This window comes from Furipterus horrens, unplaced genomic scaffold (assembly GCF_987537825.1).
Source record: "Furipterus horrens unplaced genomic scaffold, mFurHor1.1.pri manual_scaffold_12, whole genome shotgun sequence".
NCBI lineage: Eukaryota > Metazoa > Chordata > Mammalia > Chiroptera > Furipteridae > Furipterus > Furipterus horrens.
The window spans coordinates 73,125,407-73,144,484 of record NW_028327182.1 but is presented as its reverse complement, the minus strand read 5'-3'; the positions used below and the strand labels follow the sequence as shown (position 1 = coordinate 73,144,484).

The 19,078-nt window shown below is 37.9% G+C and overlaps 1 protein-coding gene across 3 annotated transcripts in view; it reads left to right on the top strand.

Moving 5' to 3' along the window:
- Window positions 1-19,078, top strand: part of PSD3 (pleckstrin and Sec7 domain containing 3) — a 458,929-nt gene that overhangs the window by 219,799 nt on the left and 220,052 nt on the right. For all 3 annotated transcript variants that reach the window (XM_090258695.1, XM_090258696.1, XM_090258697.1), the window contains 4 exons: window positions 14,399-14,602; window positions 14,692-14,772; window positions 16,359-16,471; window positions 18,484-18,542. In XM_090258695.1, the coding sequence (XP_090114821.1) occupies window positions 14,399-14,602; window positions 14,692-14,772; window positions 16,359-16,471; window positions 18,484-18,542 (457 nt within the window). The remainder of the gene's footprint in view (window positions 1-14,398; window positions 14,603-14,691; window positions 14,773-16,358; window positions 16,472-18,483; window positions 18,543-19,078) is intronic.

Genomic DNA, 19,078 nt, shown 5'->3' with positions numbered 1-19,078 from the left:
GACAAGGTGCAGAAACGTCATCTCTTGGGTGACTTGGAGCTGGTGGCATTACAGCAAATTGTAGAATTTAGAATCTCATGGGGCGGGACCAAAAAGGCAGTCTGAGGTCCAGGAGGACAGGACTTAGCACCTCTGGTGGATAAAGGAGAGGGGAGAATTCACACATTTGCTATTATTGTTACTTGGTGTGTTGTAGGTCTTTTTATTTTCAGTGGCTGGGTAAAGATCTTTTGATAGGACTGGAGAAATTGATGTAAAAGTACATTTAGATTTTATTTTATTAGCTCTAGTTCCAAGGATAGGAATTCAGATTGTGAAAGTAAGATCAGTGATTTGACTATAGTTGAAGGAGAAATTTAAAAATGAATTTTAAGAATGGTGGCAAAGTGAAATCTGTTTTCTATGGACCTCAAAGGAAGGAGTATATCCTTCGAGTGGAAGTCCCGGATTGGTAGGTTTTCATTTTTTACCTTCTTGGGTGTTTTTCTAATTATTGGCTTAGTTAGTACTCTCTTTTTATTGCCCTCTCTGCCTCCCCCTCCCTCCTTTTCTTACTGCTTTATAAAACCAGAATGATATTACTTATAATATATTTTGGAAATAAAATTAAAGAATAAGACTTAAATAAAAACATCATAGAGCTGATTAACTGGGTTGGTCCATTATTTTTGAGTGCTTATATATGCTAGGCTAGGACTTAAGTGGTGCTAGGATTTTGAAGGGCAGGCAAGCAAAAATTCTTGCCCCCTAAACTTATAAAATATCTGCACTTAGTTGTCTGACATGTATTTCTTTTTTTATTTTAGAAGAAAGATGAACTATATATGGAGTTAAAGTATTTGGCCATGAATAAAATAGCAACCCCAACCTTGCTGTTCCTTTATCAGGTTGTATTTATCTCTGGGACACTTAACACTATCACCGTTTGAATGTGTCAACTCCATGAAAGCAAGGCCTCCCTCTGTTCGATGCTTTATTGATCACCTAGTATTTACCTAGAACAGTGTGTGACTTATAACAGATATTTAGCAAGTATTTCTGGAGAGATAAAGGGAGGAACAGAGGGAGGAGGACCTTCATTCGGTGCATTGTCTGTCTCCTCTTATTAGAAGGTAAAACTGCAAAAGGACAGGACTTTGTTATGGTCATTGCTGTACTGCTGGCACCTAGACACATGTCCACTGCATAGTAGGTGCTTTAATAAGTAATTGCAGAAAGTATTTATGCAGATTTATTTGTGTATATTTAATTACATAACTGTACTAAGCCTGTTAGTTTAGTCATATGGGTGTCCTTTAAAAAGCAGGCATTTTTGTTCCTCTATAGCAGCATTTCACCTGAAGTATAACCTGTGGTAATACAGCGCAGAAGAAAGGCCACATAGCATGTTGGTTGAGAGCTTGAACTCTGCAGGTAAAACTGCCCGGCTTGTGGACCAGTCCCAGCTTTGCCATTTACTAGCAGTTTTCATCATATGAAGTTACTTGATGTCTCCATGTGTGTTTCCTCCTTTGTAAAATATCACAGGTCGTTGAAGGGATTAGTTGATTAATATAAAGTGGTTAGAATAGTACAGAGAACAGTAATCATTCTAGGTGCATTTAAAAATTTGTTAGGACAAAAGTGTGTATAGATATTCCTGCTAATTCATTCATCATAGGCAACAAAGAGTGGAAAAGTCCCTTGTTATTCCCATAGCCCCAGGTAAGGAAAGCCTGTTTCATCTGTCCCCAGAGGAGCTGGATACTTGTAAAGAGGTGAAAGCAGGAAGTGACAGGTAGGATTTTATTTCCTTAGGGGATTACCTTCCTGACTTCTTCCTACTGATCTTCCCGCACTCTTGTCGGGTAGCTAATTCTCTTTAAAATTGCACACAAAATTTGTTAAGTGAATCTGAGAAACCCTTTATATATCAGATGACAGCAGCTTTCAGTGTAATTGCAATAAGTAGCACCTTGGGGAAGCTCAGGGTGGAGAGGATATGCTGACAGCCGCTGTAGGAAGAGCCGCCGGGAGCGTGCAGACTGCAGAAGGTATTTGCAAGGTGAGCCCGCACAGCCGCGTGGTGAATGAGGCAGCAGGCGGCAGGAGACAGGCCCCCTGGCAGCCGTGCAGTTCCGAGTGCGCCAAAGAGGTGAGGCAGAGCCATGGTTCAGGACAGTGAAAAGCAGGTATTGGTAAGCATTTTGGAGAGAGGGCAGAAAGCTCTGATAGAGTAAAAATTGGACAGTAGCTACAAAGTATTCATAAAGCCTCTTATTCTTCAGAAGATTGAAGTGTCAAAGAAGCAGGAGCTCGGAGAGAGCATAACCAACCTAACATCGTCTGGCTAGATGATATTAATTTAGTAACTTGACGTGTGAGGGCGGGTGTTGGATCAAGTGAAATTCTAATTTACAAGTATTACTATTGAGTGGTTGTAATATTCATTTGGGGATAGGATACTTATGTGTATAATAAGCTAGTTTTTATTTGCCTATCCCTAATGTTGTAAATTACATTAAAAAGAATTAAGTTCTACATTGAGACCTCTAGCGGAGATTGATTAAAAAACCCATTCAACTTGAATCAGGGCCCATCTTCAGACTTCTTGGCCACTGCTTGCAAGGCAGACGGGGGCTCTTCTGGCCCTGGCTGGCATCTTGAGCTATGTGCTCAGCAGGAAAGAGGGATTCAGGGGACAACTCCTGGTAAGACTATTTAACAAACTGTACAATGTTAAAACTGTAGTCATTAACCATGTGAGTAGCATCTAATTTGTAGAGTATCTAGTGCTTGTTAGGTTGGTCAGAGTTCATACTTTCCCTCACTGGCCAATTCTGAACCCACCTCAGTTGCCTGCTTTCTTCATAGCTTCTTTTGTTGCTCAGCTGCCAATGGCCAGTGAATATATGCTAATACTAATTCAACCCAGCAAAAATGTGCACAGAAGAGAAATTTTTGTATAAAATTATTCATTGCATTCTAAAATGTGTGGAACATCCTTTAATATGAATAATTAGAAGATGGTTTAAGATTCAATTGAAAGTAGTTCAGTACTTCATATTTTTAAAATTGAAACTGACCTTTTTTTTCCCCTTAGGGGAGGAAGGGGCAGGATATGGCACTTTAAAACCATTATTTTTCAGTCAGAAGTTTTCCTTAATATATAACCGATCGGTGATAGAAAGCTAATCATTTTCAAGTATCAGGTAATTACATATGAAAAAAGAGAAACCAGAAAAAATGTAGATAATTATAACTTAACCAATAATCAAGCACATATTGGGTTTTCAGATGGCTGTTTGGGAATTTATTGCTTTTTAATGGACTCTTTTGTTTAATGATTGTATCATTGAATGGGCCTCTATGGAGGGACACACTAAGGAATAATATTCTAAGCATTACACAAAAACAGCCATTGTTAATTTTTTAATTATAGAGGAAGTATATGTGACTATTATTTGTCTTTTTCTTTTTAGTTGGTAAGAATTTTAGAAAGGAAAACAGCAAAGAGGAGCTAGTCCAGACAATTTCTGACTTAAAAATTTGACATTTCTTCTGATAAATTTTCTTTGGAATGATAGACTTGATTCGCTCTGTGTGTATTCTGCCTAAGGGTTTTAAAGGTTCTTGTTTGTAACTGTATTGCGTTAAACAGTGAGAGCATCCATACTAAATCCTATGAGGGAAATTACTAGGCTCTGGCAACTTAGATAGTCCCCTTTACATATCTTACCTTCCTTATGTGTCACAGGACCATAGCACCTCCTTCCTCTTCCTCCAAAGGGGGGAGGTCTTTGTTTTTTGTTATTTTATTTTTATAAGTTCATGATGTATTTATTTATTGAGACTGTTAATAACCTTTATTTAAATGATTTTTTTTTAATTAGATTATTTGACTTTAGAGAAACAGGAAGGGATGTGGTATCTCAACCTAGATAAGCAAGTGTTTTCCTGCATAGAGATAAGGGTGGTTGTCTAAATCCAGACCACTCTGTCTCCAGCAGTGTGTGCAGTGTGTCTTTTTTTTTTTTTATATAATTTCTTTTACTTTTTTTCTTTTTCCAGCTTTTCTTTATTGATTATATTGTTACAATAGTTCCAATTTTCTCCCCTTTACTCCCCTCCACCCAGCATCTCCCTCCCCCAGCAATCCCCCCCCCAAGTCCATACCCATGGTTCGTAAAAAATAACTATCCCTCCCTCTCAGATATTAAGACCCTTTGTAATCTTGTAAAGGACAATGGGCGAAGGTCTCAAGCTCCTCTAGCTGCTTCAAGCTGGACATGGTCGTCATCCTACCTACCCTTGGGTCCAGAAATCCCTAATAAGTGTGGGTGTGGAGGGGAGGGTGGCCTTCCCACATGGGGAAGGATCGTGCAGACTCCAGGTCAGTTAGCTGTCTCCGGACAACGGCGTGCTTGGTTTAACAGGCTGGCATCCTTGTTGTGTTCTGTGGGCAACAGATTTGGCGAAAAGGGTTAAAAGACATCATTCAATCCGTGTGCAGTGTGTCTTAATCAAGTCATTCAAGGACAGTGTCAGCTTCAGACTGTCTGCTCATTAATTTACAAAGAACTAGCATGCAGTTGTCTCCTAGCTTTATTTCCTTTTGCTAGGGTGGAGAATGTTATGGTGTCATTACAGATTTTTAATGCTATATCAAGGCAGTGAAGTAACACAGCCAAAAGTTGTTTCTCGTGGAAGATGTAAACTCAGAATGTCCACTGACATTGTAAGAGCATTTCAGGAAAACAAGTTAGTCCATGCAAATGATTCACTCTTCCTCTCTTGTCCACTAAATTGGAATTGCCTGATCCCAGTTTGGGCAAAGAAGCTTCTGTGCAAATAATGAACATGTACATGTTTTTGCATCATTTTCCTCTTTATTTTGCAAGCTGGACATCTAGTAATACTTGCTTTGCAAAGAATTCATCTCAAATTTTTATAATATGGTCATACTGAAGTTGACTTAATAATACTGCAGATATTATTACATTCTCATTTGAGAGCTGGCCCAGAAAAGCTGCAGCTTAGTGTAGAAAAACAAACAAACCCCAAAAGCAAAAAAGGGAAAGCCTGCATCATCGGGATCATGCCCCCAGAGGAGCATGAACCTCTGGAAGAGTGAAGAGTCCGCTTATTCATTGGAAATCCGTGCTTCTAAGGCCAGTGCAGCCCACTTCCTTCACTGGGTGAGTCCGGACAGTTGCTGTGCCACTGCCTGCATGCGAGTGCCCTCTGCTGGGATACTCGGAGCAGGACTGAGCAAAATGAAGGAGGTTCAGAAGGTAGGCCGAGGAGGCGGGATCTCTAGGTGACATGAAAGTTCTTCATCGGCAAGGACTAAATTTTGGCCTGTGTGCTAAACAGAAAAATAGCTATTAAGAGGGTTTTTTTTTTTTTTTAAAGGAGAACCATTATGCTTCTCTTTTAAAGGCCCTGAAATCATTTGTAAGAAAGATGAAATCCCTTCTAGAGAAAATGTATTCTCTAAGTCAAAAATGGGTTCATTTGGAGAAATCAAAGTCAGTATTAATTTCTACTGGGAGTTAACTGACATTTGTATACAATACAAATAGCAATTTACATTTAATAAAATGCTGTCAGATGTAATTATGTGATCATGCAAATAACCAAGCAATTTAAATCTTAATGAGGCACAGGGATAGGAGTAGTGATGAAATGGGTCTGGTGATGGGAGCTGACAATGCACTAGGCATCTACATGGATCTTCTCACTTAATATTACAAAAGTATGGGGAGCTGGTCTGTTGGATCCATTTTATAGATGGAAAAACTGAGGCTTACAGAGAAATGAACTCACCCGAAGCCCCACAGTTGACTGGTGGAACCAATGTTTGAACCTTGGCTGTTTACCTGGATGGAACTTGCTTTTAGCATCTTCTAAATTAATAATTGTTCCTTGTTGGCAAACTGAGCACTTGCAAGTAGAATGCCACTAATAAATGATGGATGACCTAACTCTGCTGCTGTAATAGAATCATGTTCAGATGAACGCACTGCCAGACATACTTCTGTGCAGCACATTCCAGGGTTCCTTGGTCATATTGCACACTACGGCCTCTCATAGGTGGTCCTGTCCCCCAGTTTGCGGTGACTGCTTTTCCTCAACTGAGTTCCCACAGGTAGGGGATGGTTGGGCTGGTGTGGCTCCAGGCAGCTTACCTGGATAGCCTGTGGGCACCTTATGCTTACCATGTCTTTGAACCAAACTCATGGTCTCTTCTCCTTCTGCCTCCTGTTTCTCTCCAAAAGTACACACACATTCTGTTACACACTCCTCTCTTCCTCTTGTACTCATTATCTTGGGGGTGGGGGGCATCACATTCTGCCCTGCTTCTAAGCAAGAGTTAACCTAACCTCTCTGTAAATACCACTCACCACACATCCCAAATCACCTGTTATGTTTTCATTTTACTTTCTAAAGACCTTTTGGAGCAGGCTTTTCCTTTATATTTACATGAACTCTTTCAACTCAGGTTCTTGACTCTTGCTCAGACTATTTTGAGAACTTTCCTAGCTGATTTCTCTGCCTTCAGTTTTGTCTCCCTGCCATTTTTCTCCATGCTCCAGCAGAAGTGATTTACCAAAATCCAAATCTGACTCATTACTGGAGCCCCAGCAAAGATCTGTAGTGGTTCCTCACGGGCTGTGGTGGTGGTTCAAAGTCCTCACGTCACATCAGGATCATCTTGGACCTTAAAAAGGAAAGTGCTGCTGTGGCCACTGTGGCTCAGTTGGGTGGACCATTGTCCTGTAAACTGAAAGGTTGCAGGTTTGACTCACAGTCAGGACACATGTCTAGGTTGCAGGTTTGGTCCCCGGTCAGGGCACGTAGGAGAAGCCAACCAATTGATGTTTCTCTCTCACATCCATGTTTCTCTGCCTGTCTCTCCCCCCTACTCCATAAAATTATTAAGCACATCCTTGGGTGAGGATAAGAAAGAAAGAAAGGAAGGAAGGAAGGAGGAAGGAAGGAAGGAGAGAAAGAGAGAGAGCGAAGGAGGAAGAGAGAAAGAGAGAAGGAAGGAAAGAAAGAAAGAAGGAAAGAAAGGAAGGAAAGGAAGGAAGGAAGAAAAGAAAAAAAAAAGAAAAGTGCTGAGGCCACTTCAGGCCAAGAGAGTGGGAATCCCTGGAGTGGGGCCTTGGCATGTGTCTTTCCCAGAAGGGTCACATATCCTCATATCCACCTGTCTACTTGGATATACAATAGCCATCTCAGAGTTAACATGTCTAAAATGCAACTTTTTTCCCTCAAAACCTGTGCCAACTTTGACCTTACGCATCTGAGTTGATGGCAACGCTCCCCTTTAATTTGTTCAAGACCTTCCATGACCACTTTATATAAAAATATATGTACACCCATCTCAAAACTGGAATTTCGGATCTCTCGTTTCTTTGTTCTATTTATGGCAATTATCACCTTCTAGCACATTATATACTCATTTATTATGTCTGTGGTTTATTTTTAGCTCCCCTGGATAGAAGAGTTTGCTTTTGTTGTTTTTTACTGAAATATTCCAAATACCTAAAGCATCGCCTAGCACAGGGTAGGAAGGCTGTTAATATAATATTTGTTGAATCAGCAAAAACAGACCAGAAATGACTGGCAATAGCAAAATAAAGGTAGTAGAGGGTGTAAAGAACTTGGATACTGGAGTCCTACTGCCCATGTCCGGCCCTGTGCCTTGGCTTCCATCTGAGAAATGGGTATAACAATCTACTTTGTAAAATTGAGGGTCAGGTGAGATAGGTGCCCAGTGGATGGCACATAGTAACTGAATTGTGTTACGTGCGGTCAGGTGAATGGTACCATTGGAGGTGCTGTAGTGATTCTGAATTGTTTCTCATTGACATTTCTTTCCAGGTTAGATGATGTCCTGTCTCTACAATGCCTGAGAGGTGAATGCCATAGATGGTGGTCAAAAAGACTTTCTTTCTAAGTGACAATTTATGCTTTGAGGTTTTAAGTGTGTCTTGCTTATGATGTACTTAGACCTCTCCCTCGACTGACTTTCATTCTGGCCACGAAAGCTGTACATTTGTACTGGCTTTCCTGGGTCTCTTGGTTCTAGGCTCTGTCTGTATCTTCAGCCTGAAGAATGACAATGGGGTCATATTGTTCCCTCTGGTCCTTCTATCCACTTGCAACTGGAGTCATTTCTCCCCAGTCTTAGAGATTCCTCTGAATTGCCTTTGCCTAGCTGAAACTGGGTGGAGAAAAAGTAAGTTTACAGTTTTTCATACGGGAAATAATACAATAATTAATAAAGAGTAATACATACAGGAATAAACTCTGTGTTTTGCATATTTAAGCCTATAAACCTACTTTTGCCCCACCCTGTACATAAAATTGAATTAGGGACTGTTTGTTGTTTTCTGTGCACAACTCCCAGGGCATATTTTATTGTATTTTATTTTTTATTGTATTTTTTTATTATCATTTGTCCCCCTTACACTCCCCTCTCCCCCCAACCACCACACTGTTGTCCATGTCCATGAGTCCTTTTTCTTTTTGCTCAATCCCTCCACCCCCTAACCAGCCCCCCAGCTGTCACCTGCTCTCCATCTATGAGGCTGTCTCTATTTTGCTTATTAGTTCAGCTTGTTTGTTAGATTCCACATATGAGTGAGATCATATGGCATTTGTCTTTCTCTGATTAGCCTATTTCACTCAGCATAATGTTCTCCATGTCCGTCTATGTTGTTGCAAAGGGTAAAATTTTCTTCTTTTTTACTGCTGAGTAGTATTCCATTGTGTAAAATGTTCCATGGTTGTTTTATCCACTGATGGACACTTGGGCTGCTTCCATATCTTGGTGATTGTAAATAACACTGCAATGAATATAGGGGTGCTTATGTTCTTTTGAACTTGTGTTTCAGGTTTCTTTGGCTAAGTTCCCAGAAGTGGTCCCAGGGCATATTTTATAAATGTGGGGAAGGTGGAGCATCTAGTTTTAGTACCACAATTAAATTAAAATTTAAATATTTTTTCAGCATTTAAATATAGAGTAAATATGAAATAAGACAATATTTCTAGTGTCCGCTGATGAAGTTGGTCTCTGTAGAACTTTTCCAGGATTAGTTATAATGGATTAGAAAGTTCATGCCACGTGTCATTGATAGCAGAGCAAGAAGACAAAAGCGGCATGGACACAGCTCGTGGCTCAATTCTTGCATTCTTTTGACAGATATTGAGTAACATCAATGTACTCTTGTGATGCGGATACACAGGAAATTCAAGGTAGTGATAGATGAGAGATGGGATTTTTAAAAGGCAGAGCTATAATGGAAGTATATATTTTGTGCTCTGAAAATGCAGCAGAGGTAGGGGAAGAATTGGAGTATGATTCTTAGAAAAGTAGTTATCTTACCTGGTCTCTTGTAGGATCAGTAAGAATTTGCAGAATTTTGGGTACCCCTGAATTTCGGGTTAGGGTAACGAGTGGCAAAGGGAACAACCTGTGAAGGAGTATGAGAGCACAGGTAATATTTCTGTGTTTCCCAAGCATGGGGACAATGGCAGATGAGAAATCTAAAAGAGCAATTGAGGTCAGCTTGTGAATGGCCTTCTGTGACATGCCGCAGATTATGCCTTTTTATCTTGCAAAGGATTTCTATGTAAAGGAGGTATGTTACCATATGACTCTACAGGGAAAAGAGGGTTTTCCTTTTGTAGGTCCTAGGCCCCTGAGAGAAGCACTTGCTAGAACTGTAGAAAAACAGTAGGAATAAAAATTTAATCACAGAAACAAGTCTAAACAAACTCAGAAGGTAGCATGATTATGAAACACACCTCCAGTTCACAGTCAGGGAACCCCAGTATTAGAATTCTCCAAATAAAGTTTAGAACAAACATTTCAGGAGATAGTGTTACCAGAAAAAAATATGTAGGATGCCCAGTTAAATTTGAATTCCTAGATAAACAAGGAATAATGTTTAGTGTTAATTATGCCCATACAACATTTGAAATAATACTAAAAACTTTTTTTTTTTTTTTGTTAATCTGAAATTCAGATTTAACTGGGCTTCCTATTATCTTTATTTGGAAACTCTGGTAATCCTAGTGTGATTTAAAAAAAAAAAAAAAAAAGGTCATAAAAAGGCCTAGTAGTCAGACTCAATGATTTTTTTTTTTTTTAATGAAGATTTGAGGTACAGGCCCCAGTGAAGCATTTGATAGAACACAGGAAGAATCTTTTGGGAAGGATTTTCTATATTTAAGGGATTTCACCTCATGAGATTGTTAAGAAGAGAAATGAAACTCTAGAAAAGGGAAAATTCAAACCATTGAAAGCATCTGATATTCAACAGACTAGACGGACAGCGTCTTATGGATTCCAGGAAGCAAAGTGGGGCATCATCCTGGCCAGGAGGCGTCATCCACGTTGCTTGATCAAATGTGAACCAGCTGCGTGCCATTGTTGTTTATGCTCATGATGTACAGTGGCCCCTGTGTTCTGGCTCCTGCATTTATTGAGGCTCTAAAAACATTACAAAAACCCCAACAATAAACACTCTGCTGAGATTGTGAGGTCATGGTAATGTGACCTCACAGGGAGCCAGTTCTTTGGAATCCCTAGAAGGCCAGCAGACTCTGGAGCTGTGGGGTGAATGGGTGCTGGGCAGGGGCTTCGAAGAGGGAGTGTGCCCCAGTGCACCATGGGCTCCGTGATGAGCTTGTCCTGGTGTCTATCTGATTGCTGGTGAGTTTGGATTGCCGTCATTTCGCAGACTTTCTGATTTAAAAGGAGCCATCTCTGTTCTTACTCAAGTAACCTCATAAAATATGAAATGGGATAGAATGAAGTCATCTAAGAATGGAGGTATTTAACCTCACTTTATTCCTAATTTTCTTTTTTATTGAAAATGCTGAGAAGCCTGATATCTACAGATTTTATTATTACCTCCTTCTGGTGAATGTGAGGAAATAAGAAAGACTGGGCTGGGCAGGATAGTGGAAAGAGGAGGCAAATGTGAGGAATGAGAAACAGGAACAGTAGGAGCGATTTTGGCCACTACATTTAAAAAATATATGCTCATTAGGATAAGTCTCCTGTATTTGAATAAAATCTGTGCAGTATGATGCACATGGTATAATTACTTGTTTGCCTGGAGTGATGACGTACATGTGATGAATTTGCCGAGAAGTGAACAGTAGGTACTAGGTCAACTGAGAAGAAAATCCTTTCCTTGTCATTTTTTTTTACATGATAGCTAACTATATGGTACAGAGCAAGAGAATGCATGGGAACACAACTCCAGGGATATTTTTTTAATTTATAAAAGTTAATTGATTTTAACTAAAATAGTTCTTGGAGTAAATATTTTACATTTCTATCACTTGTGTGAGAAAACACAATGTTGACTTTAAAAGAAATTTCTTCTATGAGTTTACTTGTTACAGATTTGCCATATATAATAATTAAATATTCAGTTTTCTGATAAGACAGATTTCACAGAACTGGCTGGTATGTGAACTCTCTAAAGGGGGGTTAAGGATGAGAAAATATTTGAATGTATTTGCATGAAGATTTCGTCATGGTGAAGCACTTTACTGTAATTGGTGGGTATTTCTGCTGGAAAATTGTATAAGGTGGCTGATTGTTTAAGGAGGGTTCCCACACATTCTGGTTTCCCTGGGTCAGTTCCAGTTTGTCTGTTGTCCTGGAAGTGACTACACTTCAGCATTTGACTTTGACTTTGTATATACTCCACGGACACAGACTACAATGTGATCAAGGCAGGGCGCGGGGGCTAGGGGTAGAAGGGGGTAAAGAGAGGGAAATGGGGACACCTGTAATAATGTCAACAACAACAACAAAAAGAAAATGAAGTAATATCACTAATAGTTGCAGTAAAATAAGTCAGCCTGGGTTTGGTAAACCTCCGCCCTGTATTTCCACTTCTCTGTGGTTTCTTCTGGAAGGTGTGAGTTGACATGTGCCTCAAACAGAATTTTGACATAGTTGATGAGTCTCAAAGACAATGGGGGATAACCTTTCTGTTTCTCCTTCCTGGTAGCCTCCTTTGGGGAATAAATGGAGTACTTGCTGGTACTCTGAGCTGGGGGAGGATGCTAGGGACAGTTAACTCCTTCAAGACTCAGCAGCCCCTAGGAGTCACTTGGTATGCCAGTGGGTTGTGCAGTAGCCCAGCTACATTTGCGTGATAGAGAAGCTGCCAGGCCAACACTTAGTGGTGGATGGGTGGAAAATGGGAAATTGTAACTTAGATAGAATAAGAAATTGTTACTTAGGTAGATAGAAGAGATATGGAGCAATTTTTAAAATACTCATTTTTTCTAAAATGATTTTTGTTATTTATTACATGATTAAGTTTACAACTAATTTTTTTCTATTGGTAATGCTTTTTCTTTTTCCTTGTAACAATTATAATTAAATATTTAATGATTTGATCATCTCAGTTCCCTCCGAAGAGTGTCCTGGTTTAGACAATAAATGGTTACTGTTCTTGTAATTCAGGCCAAGTTAAAGAAGTATGGGATAGAGCAAGGACACACGACTTAGCCTGTGGGCCCTGTTCAGCCTTACTTGGAATGGCTTTTGTGCTTCTAAAGGTTGTAAAAAAAAAAAAAGAAAGAAAGAAACCCACAGAAACAAAGAAGCATATGCGACAGGGGCCTTATGTGGCCTGCCAAGTCCCAAATATTTACTGTCTGGTCCATTACAGAAACATTCTGCCTGTCTAGAGCCTGCAGTAAGTGTGCTAGAAGGCTACTTGTGCACAGTAGTTTATCATGAACATAGTTTTGTTTTGCTATCAAGTTAAAATGAAGATTTGGAAATTACCGTGCTCTCACTGGCTCTAGTGTTATAAATGTGTGACGCAGCCACAAGCTGTAGTTTGTGACCCCTGCTGAAACAGAGGTCTCACAGTGTGGTCTGTGGGCTTCCCGAGACCCTTACAGTAGGTTTGTGAGGTCAGATTTGTTTTATAACAGTACAGCATTATTTTCCTGTTTCACTGTGTTGATATTTGCACTGATGGTACAAAAGCAATGGGGTGGCAGTGGGGGATCTTAGCACACATCAAGGGAGGGGCACCAGACCATTCTGGTTGTTATGTACTGTGCTTTGCTGCCGTGCGCCTGAAGTGAAGACAAAGGCCGTGGTAAAGCGGTGCGAGTGAATTACGTTTCAGCCCTTAACTACAGGCCTTTTTAATTTCTCACATGATGAAAACAGGCATAAAGCACTTCTGCTCCTGATGGTTGCCTCCAGGAAAAGCACTTGTGTGCAATTAGATTTGTGAGCTGTAAACTGCTCCCTTTTTTCATGGAATGCCATTTCTCCTTCAAAGCATGGCTAGAAGATTGTGGTTATTGGCAAACATTTTCTCACAAATTAATAGAGTGAGCCTGTTACTTTAAGGAAAACAACTGACAGATTTTGTTGCCAGTGATAGAATATGAGCTTTCAATTTAAAAAATCAGAAGTTTGGAAAACTTATATCTGTACCAAAAATTTGACAGCATCCCAGTTCTTAGACTTTTCTGGAGATGTTAGTGGTGACATTAATGAAGATGATTTTTTAAATATAGTGTATTGAAATGTGTCAACAACAATTTTTCAAATGACCATTGCATGTTACAGAATCATGCCTGTGTAAAAGATCCATTCAAAATGTAAGACAGATTTTAATAAGTACAATAAGTTCATTGATACAATTTGAGAGTCTATATTGCAATTAACCTTTAAGAAATTACCACTTGCCTTATTTTGGTATCATTTATAATCAGAATAGAATATCTACAATTACCTGAAAAGGATATTAAAATTAGCTAAATATATCTGATGCTGGATCTTCTTAATCTTTTTCCAGCAAAACTATATTTTTACAAATTAAATGTTGAAGTGGCTATAAGAATCTAGCTGTCCTCTAGTAAGTCAGCCATTAAAGAAATTTGTAAAAAATGTAAATCATGGTTGCTTGTCTCACTAAATTTTGTACTGTTTTGGAAAATGTAGTTATCTTTAATAAAAATGTGTTATTAATATTCATGGAATAGATTTTTTTAAATGAATTAATATTTGAAGATTTTCTATTTAATTACTAATATAGTGACTATCAATGGATATAACCCACATAAACAAAGTTCTTTGGCGTGTTCCATACTTTTAAAGATGTAAAGGTCTTAAGCCTAAAAGGTTTGAGAACTGCTCATCCAGGGTTTAAGAAATCACTTCATTAGTACATTAAAATATAGTAACTGAAAATATTTTTATGAATAATTAACCATACAGCGATCTCATTAAAAAAAATTTTTTTTTGTTTAGTTGGTTCTACAATATCATGATAATTTCATCAGCTATTTTCCTTTATGCCACACAAGAAAAAACTTTTCAATTACTTTTTCCCCTTTTTTTCAGTTCTCACAACCATGCTGGGGTGAAAACAGCTCTGCTAGAGGCTCCTTCTGAAATGGGGAACACTGAAATGCTGGAAAAGGAGCCCGCCGAAAACCTCAGTAATGGCACCAGCAGCAACGTGGAAGCTGCCAAAAGGCTGGCCAAACGACTTTATCAACTAGATAGATTCAAAAGATCGGATGTGGCAAAGCACCTAGGCAAGAAGTACGTTCTGTCCCAAGGCTGGTCGTGTGTGTGTGTGTGTTAATATAAGCTTTGATATTAATAACCAAGTCTATTCTCTTTTCTTATAGCAATGAATTTAGCAAACTAGTTGCAGAAGAATATCTGAAGTTTTTTGATTTTACAGGAATGACGCTGGATCAGTCTCTCAGGTAGGATTAAACATCATTTTGCCTCCATAAAATTTCTCCAAAGAAGAGAAAATAATGTTCTGAAGCTAAAATCTGATTTTTATTTTTTTAAACCCACAGTTATTTTATGAATTTAGCCCCAATTGTACTAAAGATAATTAAACATAGTAGAAAGTGAGAAAAATATATTGGGTTTATGAAATCACATGAACTCATATTCCGCATCTACTAAGTGATTTAGTAAAGAATAGTGGCAGTGTAAGTCTTGAGAAATGGAATCTGTGCGAATTTGATTTTCGGATGATCGATTTCTTTTTTTTAAAAGGGCAGTTTATAGTTGTAGAATTTTAGATATTTTTCCTAAGCATTTGTTTACAATACCAAGTAAACTTCTAAGTACTTTTAAATTAATTCATAAATAGGATAAAAATGAGTATCAACATAATAATCAGCAGAATATATCTATAAAAATGTGTCAGACAGTAACACTCTCTGCTGATCTGTTCAAATAAAGGTGTCTTAAACAAACTGATCCTCACTTTTCACACCATATTCTACTGTACATTTCTAAGAGCAGCTGGAGGTAAAGCCCAATCAGCATCTAATCTCTCGAAGTTTATAACATGTCAGAGCCTGGAGGAATGCTGAGATCAGCTGCATAACTGTCTAGTTTTACAAATCAGGATACCGAGGCCTGGGAGGTGGAGAGTGAGGATGTTTGGATTATAATGCACATAGTGACTTATTTTGTGGTTCTTTGTACGAATCAAGGATACTCATAGGTTTTGGAATGAAAACAGGTAAGGGTGGAGGAGAGATCTGTATTTTTTGTTTTGCTTTCTTATGTGGTTTATTTTTTAAAAGTTGGAAAAAATTTTAAGTTTGATCAGTGTAATTTAGATTAACAAACTATAAGGAAAACAGCAATATTTTCGTCATAGAAGTTTCTTTCAATAAGATTTCTTGGAGCATTTTGTGGGAATACATCTACTTTGTCAAATGAGGAACGTCTGGATTTATCTATAATAGATAGTACTCTCAGTGACTGATTTAGAGTTCTGGGCATGTTTTCTATTGTTCAAAGAAGTTTTATACACAAATTAATTTATTCCTAATTTATGGAATAAATTAGAGTTTTATCTCTCAATTTCCTCTTCATGTGACAATAAGGTGTAGGTAATAGGCAAAGTAAAATGGACAGAAATCTACTGCACACAAGATGCCAAAAAAACTGAGATCCACATAGAGTTTTAAAACATAGCCTATGTGGGTATGCATTCACTCTTGTGTGCTTTGGTTTTTATCCAACTGATCTTTTTAAATGGCAACTTGACACTTAGTTATATGGAGAAATTACCTACCTCGCCAAGGCTTTTCTTGATGCTATTGCCTTGCCATCTTTTACATGGACATTGAAGAAAATTTAAGTGTCAATATAAGTTTATACTGAATGGCCATCTAGTAAGTGATTTTTTTTGAAATAACTGCAGAAAAACTTGCTTTGTGTAATTAATTTATTATGTTTATATGAATTTAAGTGTTAAACATCAAGAGTATGGTAACATTTTCTAAAATTTTACTTTTCCCCCCATAATTCTTGTTTTTAGGTATTTCTTTAAAGCATTTTCTCTTGTGGGAGAAACTCAAGAACGAGAGAGAGTTTTAATTCACTTCTCCAATAGATATTTTTACTGTAACCCGGATACCATTGCTTCACAAGGTAATCTGATGGAAGTGCTTGATTTCTTTTTTATCTTTATCCTAAGTCATGTTTATAGATTTTAGAGAGAGGGGAGGGATGGGAGAGAAGGAGAGAAGCATCCATGTGAGAGAGAAACATTGATTGGTTGCCTCTCCTATGCACCTTGACTGGGACCAAACCTGCAACCCAGAAGGCATGTGCCCTGACTGGGAATTGAATCTCAACCTTTCAGTTTACAGGACAGTGCTCCAACCAACTGAGCCACACTGGCCAGGGCTTGAAATTTCTTTTTTATAATAAGGGTTATATTCCTCATTATGAAAGTTACTTTTTTGTGGAAGATACGGAAAATTATACAAAAGAAATTAAAATAATCCAAATATTTCTATCTAAACTATTATTAATAGATTTACTTCATTCTAGCCTATCTGTACAGTATTTGTTTAATGTCAAGCTGGAATCATTAGAGTTGTTTCCTGCTGTCTTTCCCTTCCCTTGTGAGCATTTTCTCATATCATCCAATATTCTTTAAAAAGCATTTTTATTGATGCATGATAGTCTTTACTCTCCTTTCAGTTATTTTTCTCTATTTTCTAGTTCCATAGTATGACAACTGTCTTTAAATTGCTTATGCTTTGTCACTCTGAGATTTTATGTGCAAAATGGATTGTAATAAATGAAATTCCAGTTTTCTTTTTCTAAATATCTGATCTCTTAATTTCTTGATGAAATGCATGTGTGCTTAGTTTTGGATTAGTTTTAGAAATATTTACAAATCTCACTGGAGTTTATGGTGTGTCTCTGGTGCTTTTGCTTAATATTCATAAAAACAACACTGACTACTGACTTTGGTTTGTGATTTTAATGAACCATGAGTATGTACTTATTGTACTATTTTTATTTTTTATTCTTTAATTATATTTTATTGATTGCCCCCGTCCACCCAGTACCCCCCACTCCCTCAGACAACTCCCACACCTTTTTTCATGTCCATGGATCATGCATTTAAGTTCTTTTTAAAAAGCAACAATTGTTGATATACCCTGTGAAGAATCATTTTTTCTCCATTTCAATTCTTACAATAAAGCAAAGTTTTCAAGATTTGAAATCAAGTGCATTAACTTGCAATTGGAGACTCTTCCATAAAGATACAAATTCTGGAATAAATCACCGAGACTAGATGCACTAGATATAGTAATTATCTCTTAGTATTACCAAGTAACTAAAAAATAAGTGTGCTTGATATTGAGTGGAGTGAGTGCCCCCCACCCCTCTGTACTACAGGCTATAACTTACTGTCTGATTATTAAAGTCACATTCCTACCTGTAAAATGGCAAATTATCTTTCTTTGTGCCTTTCTTTAACTATATTTAGGCCATTTATTCACTGTCTCTATCACTGTCAATATTGAGTAGCAAATGCAAGGGATAGAAGAGGGTTGTTTTTGTTAGAACCTTCTTCAAATCTAAGATGTAGACATTCCTGAGTGAAATAAGGAATAAGGATTTGTGCATTCAATTAGCTGTGGACAAGGAAATTTGAGAGTTGACTGCTGAGTTTAACAAATACTTGCAGGAATTTGCTTTAAATGTATGATATTTAGAACTTGTGATAATAAACTGAAACTGGAATAAATAAACTTCTAGGCATTTAGTAGCATCAACCAAGAGACATTAGTAACAATATTTCTTTGAATATCCTTGTATTTTGTGTAGATTTTTGTCCTTATTGGAAAGCCTTAGAAATAGATTTGCTGTGTCACAGGACATCATTTCAAAGCTTATAGATATGTACTATCAAATTGTCCTCCTAAGAGGTAGGAATGATTAACTTCATCCAGTGCAGTCCAACTCGGAGGTCTTTTGATGATTTATTCTAATCAAATTTCTGTCTCCCCAAACAAATATGATGAATTGTGCCTCGCTCCAGTATTGTGCTTACATAGGTTCTTAACGTAGGCTATTTTCATGCTAATAGGAGTCCAACAGGACACAGTGAGTTAGTGCTTTCTGTCCTTGTCTTTCCTTAGACGGAGTCCATTGCCTCACCTGTGCAATGATGCTGCTTAACACAGACCTCCATGGCCATGTAAGTGTGCGGTTGGGAACTGTCTACAGAAATCCAAAGTATCTTGGGCTTGTCTTTGCTTTTATGTTCACACATGTTTATTGTCTGCCTTCCTTTCTCTCATTCTCTTCATGGCAGGTAAGTAAACATAAATCTTTGGAAAAAGAAATAACTTATTTCATATGCTAATAACATGCTAATAACTGAATGCCATATTGTCAACATGTCTGGAGTTGTATCTGTAATGTGTGTGTTCTGTATCTTCTTTCTCCACTAGATGGCAGAGGCAGAGCTTTTACTTTTTAACTTTTTTGTTATTTTGTTTTGTTTTTCAGTTATTAGGGTTGATGTTTTATGATGGGGAGAGAGGATATACATTACATCTGAAAATGTTGAGTATGTTTTCACTCAAAACAGTAGTAACTCTTAAGAATTCAGTCCTTTCTGCGCTCTATCTCACCTGATGTTTTACTGGTTGAAATATCAAAATAACATAATTACCTTCTCATATTCTATTTAAAATATAAGATGAACTTAAATCTATAAATCTGTATATA